This window comes from Anabas testudineus, chromosome 8 (genome assembly GCF_900324465.2).
Source record: "Anabas testudineus chromosome 8, fAnaTes1.2, whole genome shotgun sequence".
Lineage (NCBI taxonomy): Eukaryota > Metazoa > Chordata > Actinopteri > Anabantiformes > Anabantidae > Anabas > Anabas testudineus.
In genome coordinates this window covers 20,596,892-20,614,611 of record NC_046617.1, presented here as the reverse complement: position 1 = coordinate 20,614,611, position 17,720 = coordinate 20,596,892, and the positions used below count along the sequence as shown (strand labels likewise).

The window sequence follows — 17,720 nt, the reverse complement described above, 5'->3', positions numbered from 1 at the left end:
CACTCACAAACAGTTTGAGGGTAAACATGTGCAGGAGGGGTTCGCGAGACGAGCGGTAAAAAGGACTGAGGCTCATGTGTTCTGGTCCTGACCCACAGATCCCACCTCAGCAGGAACACACAGCCCGGCTCTGTTCAGGCCCCAACGGCCTCAGTCCAGTAAACACTCCCCCCCCAGCTCCTCTCTGTCTGATCAATGGACGTCTCCCTCTGCTGGGGATACGAGGACAGGACATGGAGAAACAGGCAGAGCTGAAATCAACACCTCTCTCCACAGTGTGAGAACGTTCACACATGATCGAACATAATAAATAAAATAACATGATGATTCTTAACATAACCACGTTAGAATAAAAAAAAACATCAGTCACCTTTTAACTAACTTCTTCTTCTACTCATCCATTAAATTTAGTGTTTAACAAATTAACTTTGAACCTTTTATCCGTAGTTTTAAGCTAATTAACGTTAGTGAACTCAGGTGTTTATTGCTTTTAGACATTTTCAACCTGATGGTTTAGTGTTTTACTCTTTTCACCATTTACACATCAACATTAAGTTCACACAGTTTCACCCATGTTTCCATTCATTTTAAGCTGGAATTCACTCTTTTTATATCAGAATGTGGTTTAATTTAAACATAGTTTATGCAGGTTTATATTGTGTATGTTATTATTCATCAGTTTTAATATTGTAAGAGAAAAACACATGACACACGAATACAGCTCCAATAACTACGCAGCAAAATCTACACACATGCTGCAGAGATGCTCTGACGACCTCTTAAATGATCTAATGAAAGAATCTAATGTAGAAGTTAAAGAGGAACGATCGACATCATGTGGAATTAAAGTATTAGAACATCCTGCAGAAGCACAAACACCTTTCTTTCATTTCTCACTTCCTCCGTGATGAGAGTAGCTGTGATGGTACAGTTAAAGAATGGGAGGGGGGCGTCTGGGTATGTGTAAGGTGAGGGTGGGGGGGAGTTTTCAGGAATCATGAGGGGCACATGTAGGCAAAGGTTCGACTGACAGATGGGAGGAAGGAAATGGGGGCGTCTGTCTCTGCTGTGGCTGACCACTGTGTCTGCCCCCCTGCATCTGGATGCAAATAGCCTCTGCCGGTTGTTTGTAGTGGTGGTGTTCTTCTCATCGCTTTCTCCAACGCCCAGACTTCGTAACCACTCGCACAGCCTGGCGTCTTCCTCCGTCTCTGTGACTGTTGGCACCACGTATTTCCCTGCACAGTCCACCTTATAGCTCCTCTTCCTCCTCTTCCGCTGCTGCTTGTCTTTGACTGGAGGATCATCTGATGTCTGAAGCGAAGTCACCAATCTGCCCTCTCTGCCTCTGGTTTTCTCACTGGCTCTTGCAGATGGACAAAGGTGAGAGAACAGTGGTCTGTTGTGGAGTCTGATTTGTGCCTGGGGGTTTGCTGAGACTGTGGACCCGAACAGAGTTCTCCTGAGTACGTCAGAGTCAGCTGAGCTGGGCTGTATATCCTCTGATATCAACTCCCGTTGATCCAGTGGACACATAACTGCACGAGCATGGTTGTCTCCCTGTATGTCAGTAAAAGTGTGTGAATCTGAAGCTTCAAACGAGTGTGTGTTTGCGGGCTGCACAGCTCTAGACCTGCAGAATATAGAGCGGAGTCGTCGGTGTGGGGGCAAACTGGCAGAAAGGCCCGAGGGTCCAATGCTACGAAACAGTGGAGGAGGTCGAAGAGTAGAAACCTTCCTCTGAACGCTTTTGTCCATTCTAATATTTTGGGTCATACTTCACGTCTGGTTTGTCCCCTTGTTTAAAACACTCAAATAAAACACAACAGTCAAAAAATCCTGCACTGAAATCTTCTTCAACTCCTCTAAAAATATCAGTGTCCATAAGGAGGTGGAGTGTCAGCCACACAAACACTGATGTCTGTACTTCTGAACGAGGCCGTCAGTGGACACGATTTTCCACAACGGCTGCTTTCATGCTTTAGCAATCCCCTCTCGTGGAATACATCCTCCTGCTGACGGTTCCTCTCTGTCCAGTGTCCTGTTCGCTCTATTTCAGTCTGACTTTTTTCACTGAGCCATGGATGACACCTGTCTGCGGTCCAAATAACCCACCCACCTTCTCTTCCTTTCATCCTGTTGCCCTCTCAGACATGAAAGCTGGAGTCCTTCGACCGTCCTGTTCCACCTCAATAAATTATAAATATAGCAGAGAGCAGGAGATGCTATTCATGTAGAGCTACTGATCCGCACAGAACTTCAAAGTAAGTAACAAGAACAGAGAAGTAGTACAGCTTTTCTTCAGGTCAGTTTTATTTTGGATGTAAAATTAAACCTCTTTTGAGGTTTTCAGTGTTTCATTGAGGGATTTTATTTACATTAATTTAGAATTAGGTGTTCCAATGAACTGTGGCAGTGTTTAGATGTTTTTCTACCTAGTTTTTTTGTACTATAAAAGTGAATCTCTTCAGTTACACACCTTTACCTGTTCATGGTGATGCGGACAGGAGACTGCAGGTCTGTAGTTCCCCGCCCGGCCTGATGGTGGCGCTACCCGTGGCGCTGCAGCCTCCGACAGCCGGTTAAAGCTGGTCTGCCCCTTTTAAAGCGGAAGTTCTTCATCGGTGAAGACCAGCGCTAGCTAGCTAGCTAAACGTCAAGGTAAACTCTACGCTTTGTTTCACTCTGTCGCAGTGTGTCCTTCATCTTTAGGTTGTTAAACTGTCCGGTCGGAGCAGGGTTTGTGGGCTTTAAAACGAGGTGACGCAGCGGCGGTAAGGTTCGGAGGAAGAGGAGGACACAGAGGGCAAAGTCATAACGTAACGTAGTGTAATGGTGGAGCCGGTGGAGCTGATGGAGGAGAGACTGGAGCTGTAGGATCCACATGTGTGTGTGTCTCCACCTGTAACTTACTGTGGGTGGAACTGTGTACAGTGATTACTGGAACGATACCGGAGAAACATTATTACACAGAATATTAGCATTAAAACACTGGATATAGAAACTAACACCCCTGACAACACGGTGAGAACCTCCACAAAGCTGTTTACATGTTGTAATGTATGTAACATAAATAGGAATTATACACATACAATACACTGTTCAGTTATTCCGAGGAGTACACAAACTCAGTTCCCAAGTACAAGTACTTGCCTAAAAAGTACTTTAGGTACCAAACACTTTACTTAAGTTGAAGTATTAAGGGCATGCTCCAAGAAGTAGCAGTTCTTCACTAAGTGATTTCTCTGTGTTACTGTTACAGTCTATTTTTATTTACATACTTAGGGCAAGACTTGACGAAATGATTTTAACTAGTAATTTCTAATACTTGAGGGTCGAGGATTTATTGGTTCATTAGATTAAGTTTAAAAAAGTCTTCATCTGCAGAGTAACTAGAGCTGACAAATACAAGTAGTGGAGTAAACATAGTGTAAAATGAGAATACTTAAGTAAAGTAAAGGTACCTCAGATTGTATTTAAGTACAATGCTTGTGTAAATTTACCACCAAGCAAAAGTACTTTTACAGAATCTGTGCATAATAATACGACTGTCTATGTAATGTTTGTTCATTAAAGAGCAAAATATGGATTTTAACAAAATAACGCACATGTGTAGATTTTATAGAGTGAATTAGTGTAACGTGGGAAACGTTTCTCACCCTTCAACGGTTTGTCTTTGTGTGAAACCAACACATGAGGTCTGCAAACAGCACCAGTTATCTTAAACCCCCAGAAAAGTCAGTACATGTATCACACATGGAGAAGAATTAGCACATAAACTGTTCCACATTATGTCTTTTCTAAAGTGGGAGAGTTGAGGCTGTCGGTCCTGAACCCCTGTAATTAAACTACGTCACTCAGTAACACTGAAGGCCAAAGTGCAGTTCAGCTTCTGTTTGGTCATTTCAGTTCTTGCACTGTTTTGTTTGCTGTAAAAAGAAATCTGCTCAGCCTGTGTCTCTACATGTCAGCAGGGACAAACAATATATTACAGAATAATAGTTTACTACAGTTTATAATAGTTTATTTGTTAAATACGTCGAAAATATCACATATCAAAGGTATCCTGAACGTTATACTGGATCTGTTGAGTGGTGATGTGTGGTCTCAAGATAGATTTTAAATAAATAATTTAAAAAGGTTGCTTAAACACTGGCTGAATAAATAAATGTATAACATTAGTTTTCAGCATAAAGATAAAAACATTTGGACAATTAATTTAACCTGCACATTATCGTAAAGGTTGTTTTGTCCTTTATTGGTCAAACAGTTCTCTACAGCCTAAACTGACTCTTTACCAAAGTCTAAATCTTTAATCCTTTATCCATTTCCAAACATAAAATGCAAACATGAAAAAAATATTCACACCTGTTATGTTATAAATACATTATTATTAAACACTTCCTGTCTAACTTCCTCACAGATGGCTCACAGGCTGCTAGTGCGCAGAATTTGGACGCTGTCTGCCAAAGATATCCGCTGCCTCCCAGCATCCACCTCCACCATCACCACCTCCTCATTTTCCACCTCGCTGCAGTCTAACACGAGCCGAATGTCCTTCCTCTCTCCCTCTCGCTCGCTGCCTCGCTCCTTGCCTCTCTCCTCCCGTCGAGAAGTCTCCTTCAACGTTCAGGACCAGGAGGACTTCACAGAGAGGGTCATCAACAGTGAGCTGCCTGTGCTAATTGACTTCCATGCACAGTGAGTGTGGAGGGATTTCAGTTTTTTTGCTGATGTACAGCAATTAGCAGCCTGTAATTTCTTCAGAAAAGACACTTTAGCTGTTTTAATTTGTGCTGTAGCTCTCGACCAACACGTGTTTACGTTTTCTTCTCTAGTTTTATTTTACATCTGAAACTACAGTTGAGAAAATACCTAATATATGTAGTATTTTTCATAGTACTTGTCGTAGTATCTGAAGTCTCTAAACCAGTTCTTGGGAAGGGACACAAGTCCCAGTGAATCCAGGTTTGAGATATCTGGCAGCAGGTTGTCTGTGAAGAGATGGACAGGATGGAGAATGATGTGGACTGAATGGTGTGCAGACTCCTCGTACACAGTTGATGTCAAATGTGCTTGTGTATTTTAGGTGGTGTGGTCCCTGTAAGATCCTCGGGCCCAGGTTGGAGAAGGCTGTTGCAAAACAGAAAGGACGCGTGACCATGGCCAAAGTTGACATAGACGATCACACAGACCTGGCTATTGAATACGGGGTGAGATCATTTTCTGCATTGGCTGACATGGTTTGTTTTCTCATTAAAACTTATTGTCATTTACTGTGAATTAATATTTTTAATCAGACTAAGTCAGTCTGTGTCAGTATAATCCTGGCTTTCTGCTTCTTCCTTTTGTGTGTATGCCTTTATATTTATGAATGATTGAATTATGAATTATTTTCCTCATAATTTTTATGAATGTGGACTCTGAGGTTTGACCTGGAGTGCCGGTGCTTGTCCCTTCTACCATCCCGAATCGCTGCCTCAGTCATAGTCACAAGTTTCAACATACAGCTCAGCTCTCAATCAGGGCAGCTGTGATTTAGTGTGAGCAGGTCTCCACAGTGTGGTTCTGTTGGGTTCTACTCTAAATGAAGACACTGGGAAGATTGCTTTCAGATAAGCTGCTATAGACATCACTTAGTTTTTATTATTTAATGCTGTAAACTCAGCAGACCTGTAAAAGTCTTCATGAGGTTCTGTCAGCTCTATGAAGGCAGATTTATTGCAGGGTTGGTGAATTGACTTTGCTTCAGCTTGGTGTAAACTGACCGCTGTATTGTTTGTTTACCGGCAACTCGCTGTTGTTGTTGTGAAACATGAACCTTGGTTTGTCCGCAGGTTTCCGCGGTACCCACAGTTATCGCCATGCGCGGAGGTGACGTCGTTGACCAGTTTGTGGGGATCAAAGATGACGATGAGCTGGACTCATTTGTGAGCAAAGTCATTGGACAATAGACCAACAGCCCCCGCCCTGCTGTTCACCACCGCTCTGATGCTATACCGTATGGTTCTGTTACCGTCTGCAGCCCTCAGCTGCCATTTTGAGCAGCCACCAACAAACGAAACCTTGCTTTAGTTCCTGTTGGCAAACTGTCAAACGCTCACACCCATCTCTAGACACCCTGCTCCAGCAGTGCATTACTGTCTCTGTCTGTCTCCCTGTTGTTTCTTTTGTCTCGTGATGGGTGTGAGCCTCCTTCACCCTTCAGTTTACGCTGTGCTCCATTGTGATTTTCACTTGTCTTTAATAATGTGACGGCTCCACAGCTCCATTTATAAATACTTTAGCAGCAGAGCCTGTGTATGTGTGTGTGTATAAGTCTGTAGAATGGATAATACTCAGCTGTACTGCACTTATACTGTATAAAATGAGGGATTTATACTTTTAGTTTGGGAGAGGATTTAACTGGTTACCCTGAAAATGCTGGTTAGGGTTTGGGGTGTGTTGTCTGTAGTTGTCCACAGGAGGGCGGCATTTCTTTAACATCTGAGAGCCACACATGGTTGTTTTACACCATTCTGCCTAAACATGTGAGAAAGAAGGAAGTGTGTGTGTGTGTGTGTGTGTGTGTGTGTGTGTGTGTGTGTGTGTGTGTGTGTGTGTGTGTGTGTGTGTGTGTGTGTGTGTGTGTGTGTGTGTGTGTGTGTGTGTGTGTGTGTGTGTGTGTGTCCTGACTGTCAGACGTCAGTCGAGCAGGGATTGAAAACATGAGTTTGATTTAGTTTATTATCAAATTGAACTCTGTACCAGAAACAAGACCAAGTGATGTAATAAAGGAGCCAAACGATGTTGAGTATGTGAATTGTGTTTTTGTGTCTGAAGGTTTATCGTCGCTAATGACACTGTTGCAAATACTTAAAATCACACTCAGTTCACAGCTAAGTTCTGTTTAGAGGGAAAGAGGAGGGAGTTTCCAAGTACAGAGTGAAGTTTTTCTCACCAGGGAAATTCTAAAACCTAATGTTTAAATGATGAACTCGAAGCAGCTCTCTCTTATTTCGCTTTATTACATGTCAGTGTTTTAGTTTCTCTCTGCTGTCTGTCTGAACATGTTACTCATGTTGTCACAAACCTGTCATCAGTGTAACTGAAACGCCTACACGCCACCCTCCACTTACTGCTGCTCTCCAAATTACCTCTTTCACTCATCGACTGTTTGCCCTCTGGTCTCTAGTCTCTACTTTACGTTGTCCTCCGTTCACTCTTGCACCTGATCAATCAGACCAGGCCAAACTCTGACAACTTCACACCGAGGTGTGAGGTTTCCTGCAGAGCTGCTCGGCACTACAGCCAGAGATGATGAGTGTGGTGGGTGAGTGGGTCGGACTGGCTGGTGGCTCATGAGTTAAAGAAATAGACATGGCTCATTATAACACCTGTGGCCCGGAGACGACGCCTCTCTTTGCACAGAGAGCTTTTTAAACACATGGATTTAATGCAGACAGGGAATATTCACACACTTTTAGGGGCAGATGTTGATGCTGGTATCCTGCTGAGGTCTCTGATGTGATCTGCAGGATTGAGTTCATGACACTCGCCACGACGCTGCAGGTTGAGGAAGCACTGCTCAAGACGAACCTCTTCACACAGCTTACACAGTGAGACTGTTGGAGTGAACCATGAAGACTTTGATGTCTCCTCCGTCCCCACACAAGACAAAACCAGCCTGAAGGTCAAAACACCCTCAAGGATTCGGTTTGAGTTTCATTGAAACCTACAGCAAGGACGTTCATGACTTTCTTAGGTGAAGAGGAGGCTGCAGATCGTTACAAACATTCAGAGTTAGATACCCTTTAAAAGAGATTTACATTTATTTTCCTCATGAATCCAGGCGTCCAGCCTCACTGACGTTTCCCCTTCCTCCCACTGTCCAAACACTTGCACTTAGATTAACTGTTGACTCTAAAATGCTGATGACTGTGAGTTTTCTGTTCTTTTCACAAACCTGAACCTTGTTTAAATCAAAACCATTAACTAAGGTGTTGAACACAACAAGCACTGAAACCTGAGCATCGCCCTGCACTGTCGATTTCTGATGTTGTGAGTCTGTCTGCTGTTTTGTTAGTTGCCATGGTTCCAAATATAAAAGCAAAAGTAATAAACTGGCATTTATCACTTGACACTGTCAATAATTAACAGGCAGGTTTATTTGTGCAGCACTTTCCAACAACAAGGCGGTTCAGGGTGCTTAACAACAGGCTAAAGATGAATGATCCTCCAGCGTTCAGCCTGTTTTACAAGCGAGTGCAGCAGCACACACTTCTAATGCATGTGCACCCACATAAAGGGGTCAAACGGGGCTGAAGGGGGAAGCAGCACCTGCAGTCTGAGTCCCTCCAGTCACCGTGTCATCGCCCCTTCTTCTCACGCCACTGGCTTAACCAAAAACATTCCCACCCCTCCTGGCGTGTCATTACAGAGCCCGCAGCTGACAGAATCATAGCGGTGAGGGCCCTCAGACTGCTTATTAAATGCACATCATTCGCCATGTTCCATCTGCATTTTCTTCTAAAGGTCCTGGTTTGGATGAGATCATGGCAGATGATCCCGGGGATACATAATCACGCGGGCCGAGACTCAGTGGTTCGTTCAATAGGGGGAATTCCACTGACATGACGTCAGCAGGTGTGAGTGAAGCCAGTGATTGTTGTGTGAAGGATGAAAAACATTCCTGCATAGTTGTGAGATGTCTGGAACCTCATCACAGAACCTTTGTTAACAATCAACCCATGTGAACCACGTTCTGCCTCTCCTCAAGGCCTGAACCAAGTACTAATACCACACAGTGACTACTGAATACTCCATTACAAATCCTGCATTGAAAACATTACTCAAGTAAAAGTATGTACTTCTAATCAGTGAGTATTAAAAGTACGTTTCTATACATGAGTAGATTATTATTACTGATGCTGGTTTTGTCCAAACAGAAGCTCTGTAATGAGGATTCATTCAAAAGGAACCAATCCACATGACTTAATGTCTTAATGACTTAGTGATTCATCTGTCAGCTGACTGAGCCGAGCTCGACTTTATGTTCTGCGTATTTTCATATTTAGAACATCTTTTATTCAGAGAAATCTCATTTAACTAAAGTTAGAAGTTAAACATAAACTAAACTACTAACTTTAGAACTAAAGATAAATGCAGCTGGTGTTTATATCTGAAATGTAGAATAAAGTAGAATAAAGTATTATATAGTATTGTATAGTATTATATAGTAGTATATAGTAGTATATAGTATCGTATAGTATTATATAGTAGTATATAGTAGTATATAGTATCGTATAGTATTATATAGTAGTATATAGTAGTATATAGTATTATATAGTATCATAAAGTAGTATATAGTATCATATAGTATTATATAGTATTATATAGTATTATATAGTATTATATAGTATTATATAGTATTATATAGTATCATATAGTATTATATAGTAGTACAGGTTTATACTTAAGTAAACGTCTGTAGTTCCATTCCTCCCCTGCCCCCCCACCCCCCAGCTGCTCCTCTTTGTCTGCCCCCACCCTTCAGACCAGAGGAACGAGGTGACTGGAGATGACGCCGGACTCCAAAGGTTCACGAGCAGCAGTAACCCTACACCCATCTCTCTTCCGCCAAAAACAATAGACCACACCTCCACCCTGTCTCTGTTACTCCACCACTCTTGTGACCTTATAAGGCAAAAACTGACGGGGAAGCCAGCGGCTGCTGAGCTGCTGCAGAGCTGCAGAAAAGCTGCACAGCTCCTCTCTGTCCGCTGCTGTTCTCTGAACCATGTGTGTGTTTAATACAGTCACATTTAGCTGTAGCTGTGTCAGTACGAGAGGAAAATGTGTGTGTAGAGAGAGATCAGCTCTGTAACAACTCCTCCTAATGAGTTAGTTTCTATTTAGATCACAGTCGTCTGATGAAGGCATCGTGATGTCAAATGTAGTGGGTAGAGGTACAAAGTAACACAACAGGAAGTACAAGTACCTTAAAATGAGGTTAAGTTGAGTTAAAGTACTCAGAGGTTTTGTTTTTTATTTACAGTCACTATTCATACAGTTGACCCTGTGTGTTCACTACATAGACCTAAGAGCCACATACAGTTTGTTTATGAATTGATTTATTTATCTTTAATTAAATTGTGACATTTCCATAATTAGTTTATTACACGAGCTTAAACGGAGTCCGTCTAGTGTAACTTTCTGCAGTAAATCCTCCTCTGAAGGTTAGAGAGACGGCTTTAGTTCAGACAGTTTCTGAGAGAAGCTCAATCAGCTGTTGGATCAGTTCTGTTAATTAGCCTCGTTGATATGAATGACGGAGAGGATGTACCTAATGAAGTGGACTCTGACTGTGTTATTCTGCCGATTAACTGACTTATGAGGTCAGAATAAGTTTCATAAACAGTTTTATTCTTCAGTTTGTGGAGGATTTCCAGTCTCACAGTCTTAGTTCACCAGGAAAAGAATCCTTGTGTCCATCCATTACAGTTGGATTTCCAGGCCTTCTGATGTTATTGAAGGATGTTTCAAATAGTTCACGTGACCACACCGACCGTCAGTGAACAGCTTTATATGAAGAGGTGTTTCTGTGATGTCATCATCATCAGGGATCATTGGGTTGAATCAGAACCACTGTAAAACAAAAGCATTTGGTGGATAGGATTTTAAAAGCACAGAGCACATGGGCCGATGGATGCCACTCAGAACAAAGGCGTAGGTCCTGACACCTGTCCAGCTGAACCAGGAGTCCCACAGGTCGGCTGCTGTACCTAATGAACTGAGCACACACTGTCTGAAAGGAGGAAAAGCTCGTGTGTTTTCCCTTTGCTCCACATTCCTGAGTTTTGTGAGTCAACATGTGTGTTATCACTCCTTCCTGTGTAATGATTACTACGGGAAGGAGGAGGAAGACGCTGCAAACAGGACGAGACCAGAAGACTGAAGACTGAAGACTGAAGACTGAAGTCTGAAGACTGAAGACTGAAGACTGAAGACTGGTCTGAAGTCTGAAGTCTGAAGACTGAAGACTGAAGACTGAAGACTGAAGACTGAAGTCTGAAGACTGAAGACTGAAGACTGGTCTGAAGTCTGAAGTCTGAAGACTGAAGACTGAAGACTGAAGTCTGAAGACTGAAGACTGAAGACTGAAGACTGAAGTCTGAAGACTGAAGTCTGAAGTCTGAAGACTGAAGTCTGAAGACTGAAGACTGAAGACTGAAGTCTGAAGACTGAAGTCTGAAGTCTGAAGACTGAAGTCTGAAGACTGAAGACTGAAGACTGAAGACTGAAGACTGGTCTGAAGTCTGAAGTCTGAAGTCTGAAGTCTGAAGACTGGTCTGAAGACTGAAGTCTATAGACTGAAGACTGAAGACTGAAGACTGAAGTCTGAAGTCTGAAGACTGAAGTCTGAAGACTGAAGTCTGAAGACTGAAGACTGAAGACTGAAGACTGAAGTCTGAAGACTGAAGACTGAAGACTGAAGACTGAAGACTGAAGTCTGAAGACTGAAGACTGAAGTCTGAAGACTGAAGACTGAAGTCTGAAGACTGAAGACTGAAGTCTGAAGACTGAAGACTGAAGTCTGAAGTCTGAAGACTGAAGTCTGAAGACTGAAGACTGAAGTCTGAAGACTGAAGACTGAAGACTGAAGACTGAAGACTGAAGACTGAAGACTGAAGTCTGAAGTCTGAAGACTGAAGTCTGAAGACTGAAGACTGAAGACTGAAGACTGAAGTCTGAAGTCTGAAGTCTGAAGACTGAAGTCTGAAGACTGAAGACTGAAGTCTGAAGACTGAAGACTGAAGACTGAAGACTGAAGACTGGTCTGAAGTCTGAAGTCTGAAGACTGGTCTGAAGACTGAAGTCTGAAGACTGAAGACTGAAGACTGAAGACTGAAGACTGAAGACTGAAGTCTGAAGTCTGAAGTCTGAAGTCTGAAGTCTGAAGACTGAAGTCTGAAGACTGAAGACTGAAGTCTGAAGACTGAAGACTGAAGACTGAAGACTGAAGACTGAGTCTGAAGTCTGAAGTCTGAAGACTGGTCTGAAGTCTGAAGTCTGAAGACTGAAGTCTATAGACTGAAGACTGAAGACGTGACCACTCTCAGTGCTGCATCATGTTTAAAGCTGCTTGCTGCTAATTATTCTTTGTGGTTTTGGTCTTTTGATGACACACAAACAAACACATGTTGCTGGAGTGAACGACGTGTGTTTACTTTAGAGCATGTGTGTGTTCACTCTTCAGTCAGGTCACAGCTAAAGAACTGGGTCAAACCCCCCCACTTCCTTCAGTTTACCTATGAAAGCTGCCACAAACATGACTTCACCTAAATACTGAGAGTGGTGAGTGGGTTAACATGCCGATCTTTTAACGCGCTGTCAGTGAATGCGGCGCTTTCTTTCTTTCTGACTGGATGATATAATGACTTCACACGCCCTGAATTACAGACACGCCCTGCTGCTATTCCCACCAACTGCTGGAGGAAGAAGGAGACTGGGTCACGGAGAAAAGGAGATCGGGAGGTCAGAAGTGTCCATATTTGGAAATTCATGCCTGTTTCTGTCTCTGCCCACTTCTGTTTGTTTTGTGCTATTGTCGTGTTACTGTGCACTTTTCCAGCTCAAAGTCTGGATTATGGAGTTTTCTTATGTTGAAATTCACCATTATTTGGAGATTTTCTCAGGTTACAGTAGAAGCAGAGTTGGAGAAAGTGTTCAGATGCTTTACTTAAGAAAAAGTACTAATAGCACGTCCAGCATAATAAATTCTATAAGTATGTGGAAAACGTTAAAAAAAGTTAAAGGCACTCAATGCTTAGTCATTTGATTCAAATCAGGATAGGATGATTCCACAGTGACACTTTAAGTATTAAAACATCAACATGATTCAAGGGAAAAGCAGCAGAGAGAAGCTGAAATCAGGAAATTCTTCACATTAGACAAATGACTCAAAATAGTTCCACTAATGATGTCAACTCGTCTTGCATTTGTTTCGATTGTGTAACACGAAACATCAATTCCTAAGCTTAAAACTCTTAATTTGTAAAGTAAACGTAGTGAAGTAAGAAGTACAAGATGTCCCTCTCTGTAATGGAGTATTAAGTGACAAAGAAAATACTCTGATTTATTCACAGTGTCTGTCTCCTGCTCTTGTTCTTCTCTTGGCCCGTCTCGCAGCATCTGTTCCTGCTCAAGTAACGGTGACAAGGTGACCTTTGACCCCTCAGCTGACATTTTAGAGATTTCCCATCAGGGAGAGTGAGTGAGAGGGAGTTTGGGATTTACTGGTTTTTCCAGGTAGGCACTGAAGGCTCAGTGTTTCCCTCTACATACACGTGATGCCCAGCTGCTAAACGTAGAAGAAAACACAGACACATTCCTCTCATAATAACACGTAGTGAACATAAATCACACTCTGCACACAAAATGTGACTTTCCTGTGTTTGTCGTGGATGCCGGCCGTGCCTCAGTCCGCGTTAATGTGAATTCTTGAGACCAGAAAGCGTTGTCTCTGTGTGCTGAGCTGGACGTGTTGTTGACCTCACCTACAAGACCATATTTTACATTTTGAGTTATCTCTAAGTCTCAGAGAGCATCTGTTTCATATTCCTGCTTCTTATCTGGCTCCTAAGTGAAGAAGGAAAGACACAAGTCAGAGGGGTCAAGATGTTTCTTGTTGAAGATTTACCTTTACACTTCCTCTAAACCATTTTTTCAGACACAGCCTAAAATATCCATTCAAAACTGCCTGTGAAGTTAAATTGAACCAAAATTAAACAGGGTGTTATTGAATTATGTTAAATATATATGTGATAAACTAATATTTTTATTGATCTATTTATAATTAATTCTTTTTAATTATATCCCTGTCTGGAAATCGCTGGTTAATACTGTTTGTGCTGATCAAAGCTTCTGGCTTTTAATCATGTTTCACACTGAGAAAGTGAAAACTATTTTTTTTCCACTGTAATATCTCCCTGCTGGTTGTGGCATGTCTATTGGCTCCGCGCCTTCAGTTCCACTTGGGAAACAGGACTTTAATATCTGAAGTAAACAGGTCCTTGGACTGTTCCATTGGTCTGTGTAGACTTTGGCAGTGTTACTTCTCCACATCCATCACTCCTCTCATCCCTTGTTATGGCTCCTTCTCTTCATCCAGTTTAACTGTTTTAATTCTGGATTTCACCTGAAAACACGTGTTCTCTTTTAATTACTTCACTCCAAACAAGAACAAGTCAGGCCAAAGAAATCAAATGTCAAATTTGATTTAAAGGGTGAACAAGTGTTTTCCAACTATATTAATTAGCTCATCACCTGCAGCAGGTTCCCAGGTGGTAACATGTCTGGCCATGAACTTGGACTCACCTGTTCGAATGACGGGAACTTTATATAACGTAATGTTAGAAAAAGGGGAGACGTGCGTTTACTCAAATGTCACATATCAATGAAAAAAATCAGTGAAACTGTAAATATAAAGACGTTGACGTGATGAATCAGATGCTGCTTTGAGAGGTTTCTGATCTTTGTGTGTTGGTAAATGGTTTAAACAGGAGCCAGTGGAGTGAAACTGTCTCTATTAACCAGTGACTTCATTTTTTTATTACTGTGAAGGTCAAGTCTCTGCAGGCCAGTGACCTGACCTGACCTCTGACCTCCTACTGGATGGGAGAAACATACTGTACAATCATGAATAAAATTAATTTGAATATATGATTCAGAGGAAGGTTTAATATTATATTCTGCAGTGTTACAGTTGAATAAATCCTCCCTATTCTTTGGAGTGAAGGTTTCTGATTTGACACATTAGTCATCGGAGCTGCAGACAGGTTTCTGTTCACATGTCACTTGTCTGATATTTGGCAGCTTTACAACAGGATCCACCACAACTTATATAACACATATTGAAAATAATCAGCATTAACATTTCCTCATTCCAACTATGAACTAGTGCGGACCAGTTTCCTGTAACACCTCACTAATGGTATAAGCTGCAGCACAGCTTCAATGTAGAGACTCCTTTTACTGTTTCCCATAATATTTGTGGTTGTGAGTTTATCTTGCAGTGATGTGGTGAATGAATCTTATAAATATGTAATTTAATAAATAAATAAACCTTAACTGAAGACACCATGTACGAAATACAAAAACAAAAGTCAAGTATAAGTATATTTACATTTTATTTGTTCTTTAAATGTTTGTTATACAAATTAAAGACACATTCCTGAGGAGGATGAGATGCTGCAGCTGGTCTGAGCTCAGCAGGAGGTGAATTCATCTCTGGATGAAGCTGGTTTCAGAATTAGACACATGACGCCTCGGGTGAACTGGATGACTGCGCGTTCTTCACCAGTAAAGCGTGAGCAAAGTCTAAGGACCGTGACGCACCGAGCCGATACTCAGTGTGTTGTGTCGGGAAGATGAGGGGCCACTATCAACAGTGGGCCTCAGGTTTCACAAAGCTCATCAGCCACATTCAGACTGATCCAGTAGACAAAGGATCAGAGCAACCATCACATTTTACATCACAGGCTGCTAAAGCAGTGGTCCCCCTGCTCAGAGAGGTCTGTACAGGTCCAAAACATGGACTCAGGTCCTGCATCAGGTCTCAGAACAGAGTGGACCTCTCCTTTGTAGCTCAGTATATGGTTCTGTTTGTTGTAATGAAGAGCCCAGTGCAGCTCGAGGGGTTCAGTGATGTGTTTTCACTTATTTTTGAACGATGACGTCACAGAATGAACTGAAACGAGCTTGAGGTCGTCAGAAGCTACAGTGAGGAGTGAGTTCCTCGTTATCTTTCTTCTCTGTGTGGGAACTGTTGAAATAGTAAAAGTACAGAAAGGTGTGGGTTTGACCGTGACTAGAAACTGTTCTGTCTGTTGATCACTTTTTAAACGAGTGTCGTTCTCTGTGTGTTTTAAACTCTCATCACTTCACTTCACTTCACTGGACCCTGGTGATGAGGGGGGCCTGGAGGATGCAGTCCATCCTCAGAGTCACTGCTACTTATATGGTCATAAAAATCCTTAGTATGCACTCTGCACATACCTCCGTCATTAACCACAGCTCCATCAGCTCCATCAGCTCCATCTGCTCCATCAGCTCCTCCCTCCTCAACTCTCTCACGTTCAGTTTTTGGCGCTCTGGTCCCGCCCAGCGGCGGCCGAGGCTCCTCCTTCGGACCGACGGGATTGGTCCGGGACGGCGCGGATCATCTCAGCGCCGCAGCCATTGGCCGGAGGGGCGGATACGTGCGCGCCGCGGCCCGCCCCGTGCCGGACCGCGCCCCGGTTCCCGGCAGTGTGCGAACTGTGAGCGGTGAAATCAGACGAAGAGAGGGAGGAAGCGGTAGTTGAGCCGAAGTCTCTGCCTCTACTGAAGCTGTGTCGACGGGAGAACCAGTCTGACTGAGCCCCCCGGTTGTTGTTAGCGCCCTGCACCCGAAAAGCAGGTAATGGCCCTCGGTTCAACACGCTGTTGCTGCTCTGCTCCATCTTTCTCCATCTTTCTCCATCTTTCTGCTTTTCTGGACTTTTCCATTCAGTCTCCAACAAGTGCAGTGAACCAGGAAGCTGCAGCTTCAGCAGCCGCGCTGGGTGGAGCGGAGCGGGCCGGACCGGGCCGGACCGGGCCCGGAGGTTCCTCCAACTTCACACGAACAGAACCAAGTGAAGCAGAAACACGCGTTACTGTGAGGATTTAACAGACGGACATGTGGAGGTGGTCAAAGGTGGAGGTCGTCAAAGGTGGCGTTAAAGTAGCTGGAGCTAAAAGCTGTAGAGGCAGGAAGTGAGAGGCCGGTGTTCTGTGGAAATCTGCTCCCGCGTCATTTAGTGACTCCCTCCGGTCGAACGGTTACAGAGGAGCGGGGGTTACGGTAACGGCAGCGCTCAGATAGAGTCCGTGTTAGAGCCCGATAGAAACGGGAAACAAAAGCTGCACGACTCCGGGGACAGAGAGCCCGGTCTGGGCTCAGCTTAGCCCGGTCTGGGCTCAGCTTAGCCCGGTCTGACGATGTGTGTGGCCGGTAGTGGCGGCATGACGTCAGGAGGTCACCGGTAGACCGGAAAAAACATGTTGTCTCCATGAGGGAGACTCTGCTGCTATTTCTCTATTTCACTGCTGCAATGAACACGTTTAATTCACTCTATTAGTCGAAACAGGGCCTGAAACACGGTTTAACTTATTATTAAACCACAGTGTGATGAATCTGAAAGAAAGAAAGAAATTAATTAATTTTTAATAATTAATTCTTTCATTAATTAAATAATTACAGAGCAGGTAAAACAACTCTTCTCATGTTGTATTTATACTTTGGTACCAGTCAGAATCCTGTCAATGTTCAGTTTTTATACATTAATCAACATTTTAATAAATAAAACGATGAGTTTTCATCTGTAGTCTTTTACAGAAGTTTAATTTTAAAAGGATGGATTACACTAAAACACAGTAAATAAGTGAATTAGTGAAATGAATAAACGTGCTGAGAATGAACAATAATAATTAATGTTAATATAAAGTGAAGAACAATACAGGAAAGGCGTTCACTCACTCTGTGGTCTTTATGGAGGATGGACTGCTGTGAGAAGTGTTGCTATTTTGTCCTCATTAATATGAATGAGGCTAAATAACAGAATCAGTGTAATGCAGTGCGGTTAACTAACCTGAGTCTGGTTTAGACAGGCGTACCTGATAGACTGAGACTACAGATTTGACGGAGCAGACTCACA

At 42.8% G+C, this 17,720-nt stretch overlaps 2 protein-coding genes across 4 annotated transcripts in view; both read left to right on the top strand.

Annotated features, from left to right (window-relative positions):
- The first annotated feature begins 2,550 nt into the window (after nucleotides 1-2,550).
- Nucleotides 2,551-6,802, top strand: txn2 (thioredoxin 2). 2 transcript variants are annotated; one of them, XM_026349277.1, is made up of 4 exons: nucleotides 2,551-2,661; nucleotides 4,424-4,701; nucleotides 5,090-5,213; nucleotides 5,838-6,802. In XM_026349277.1, exons 2-4 carry the CDS (start codon nucleotides 4,424-4,426, stop codon nucleotides 5,952-5,954), a joined length of 519 nt encoding a protein of 172 aa, XP_026205062.1. In that variant the 5' UTR covers nucleotides 2,551-2,661; the 3' UTR covers nucleotides 5,955-6,802. The 2 variants fall into 2 exon arrangements, with proteins under 2 accessions (XP_026205062.1, XP_026205071.1); XM_026349286.1 differs by lacking the exon at nucleotides 2,551-2,661 and adding an exon at nucleotides 2,673-3,024.
- Nucleotides 6,803-16,274: 9,472 nt separating this feature from the next.
- LOC113154160 (myosin-9-like) overlaps nucleotides 16,275-17,720 on the top strand; it is a 30,858-nt gene continuing 29,412 nt past the window's right edge. The window contains exon 1 of one of the 2 annotated variants that reach the window (XM_026348208.1): nucleotides 16,275-16,441. The gene's annotated coding sequence lies outside the window, so the exon portion shown is untranslated. The remainder of the gene's footprint in view (nucleotides 16,442-17,720) is intronic. The other variant, XM_026348199.1, reaches the window with a different exon arrangement.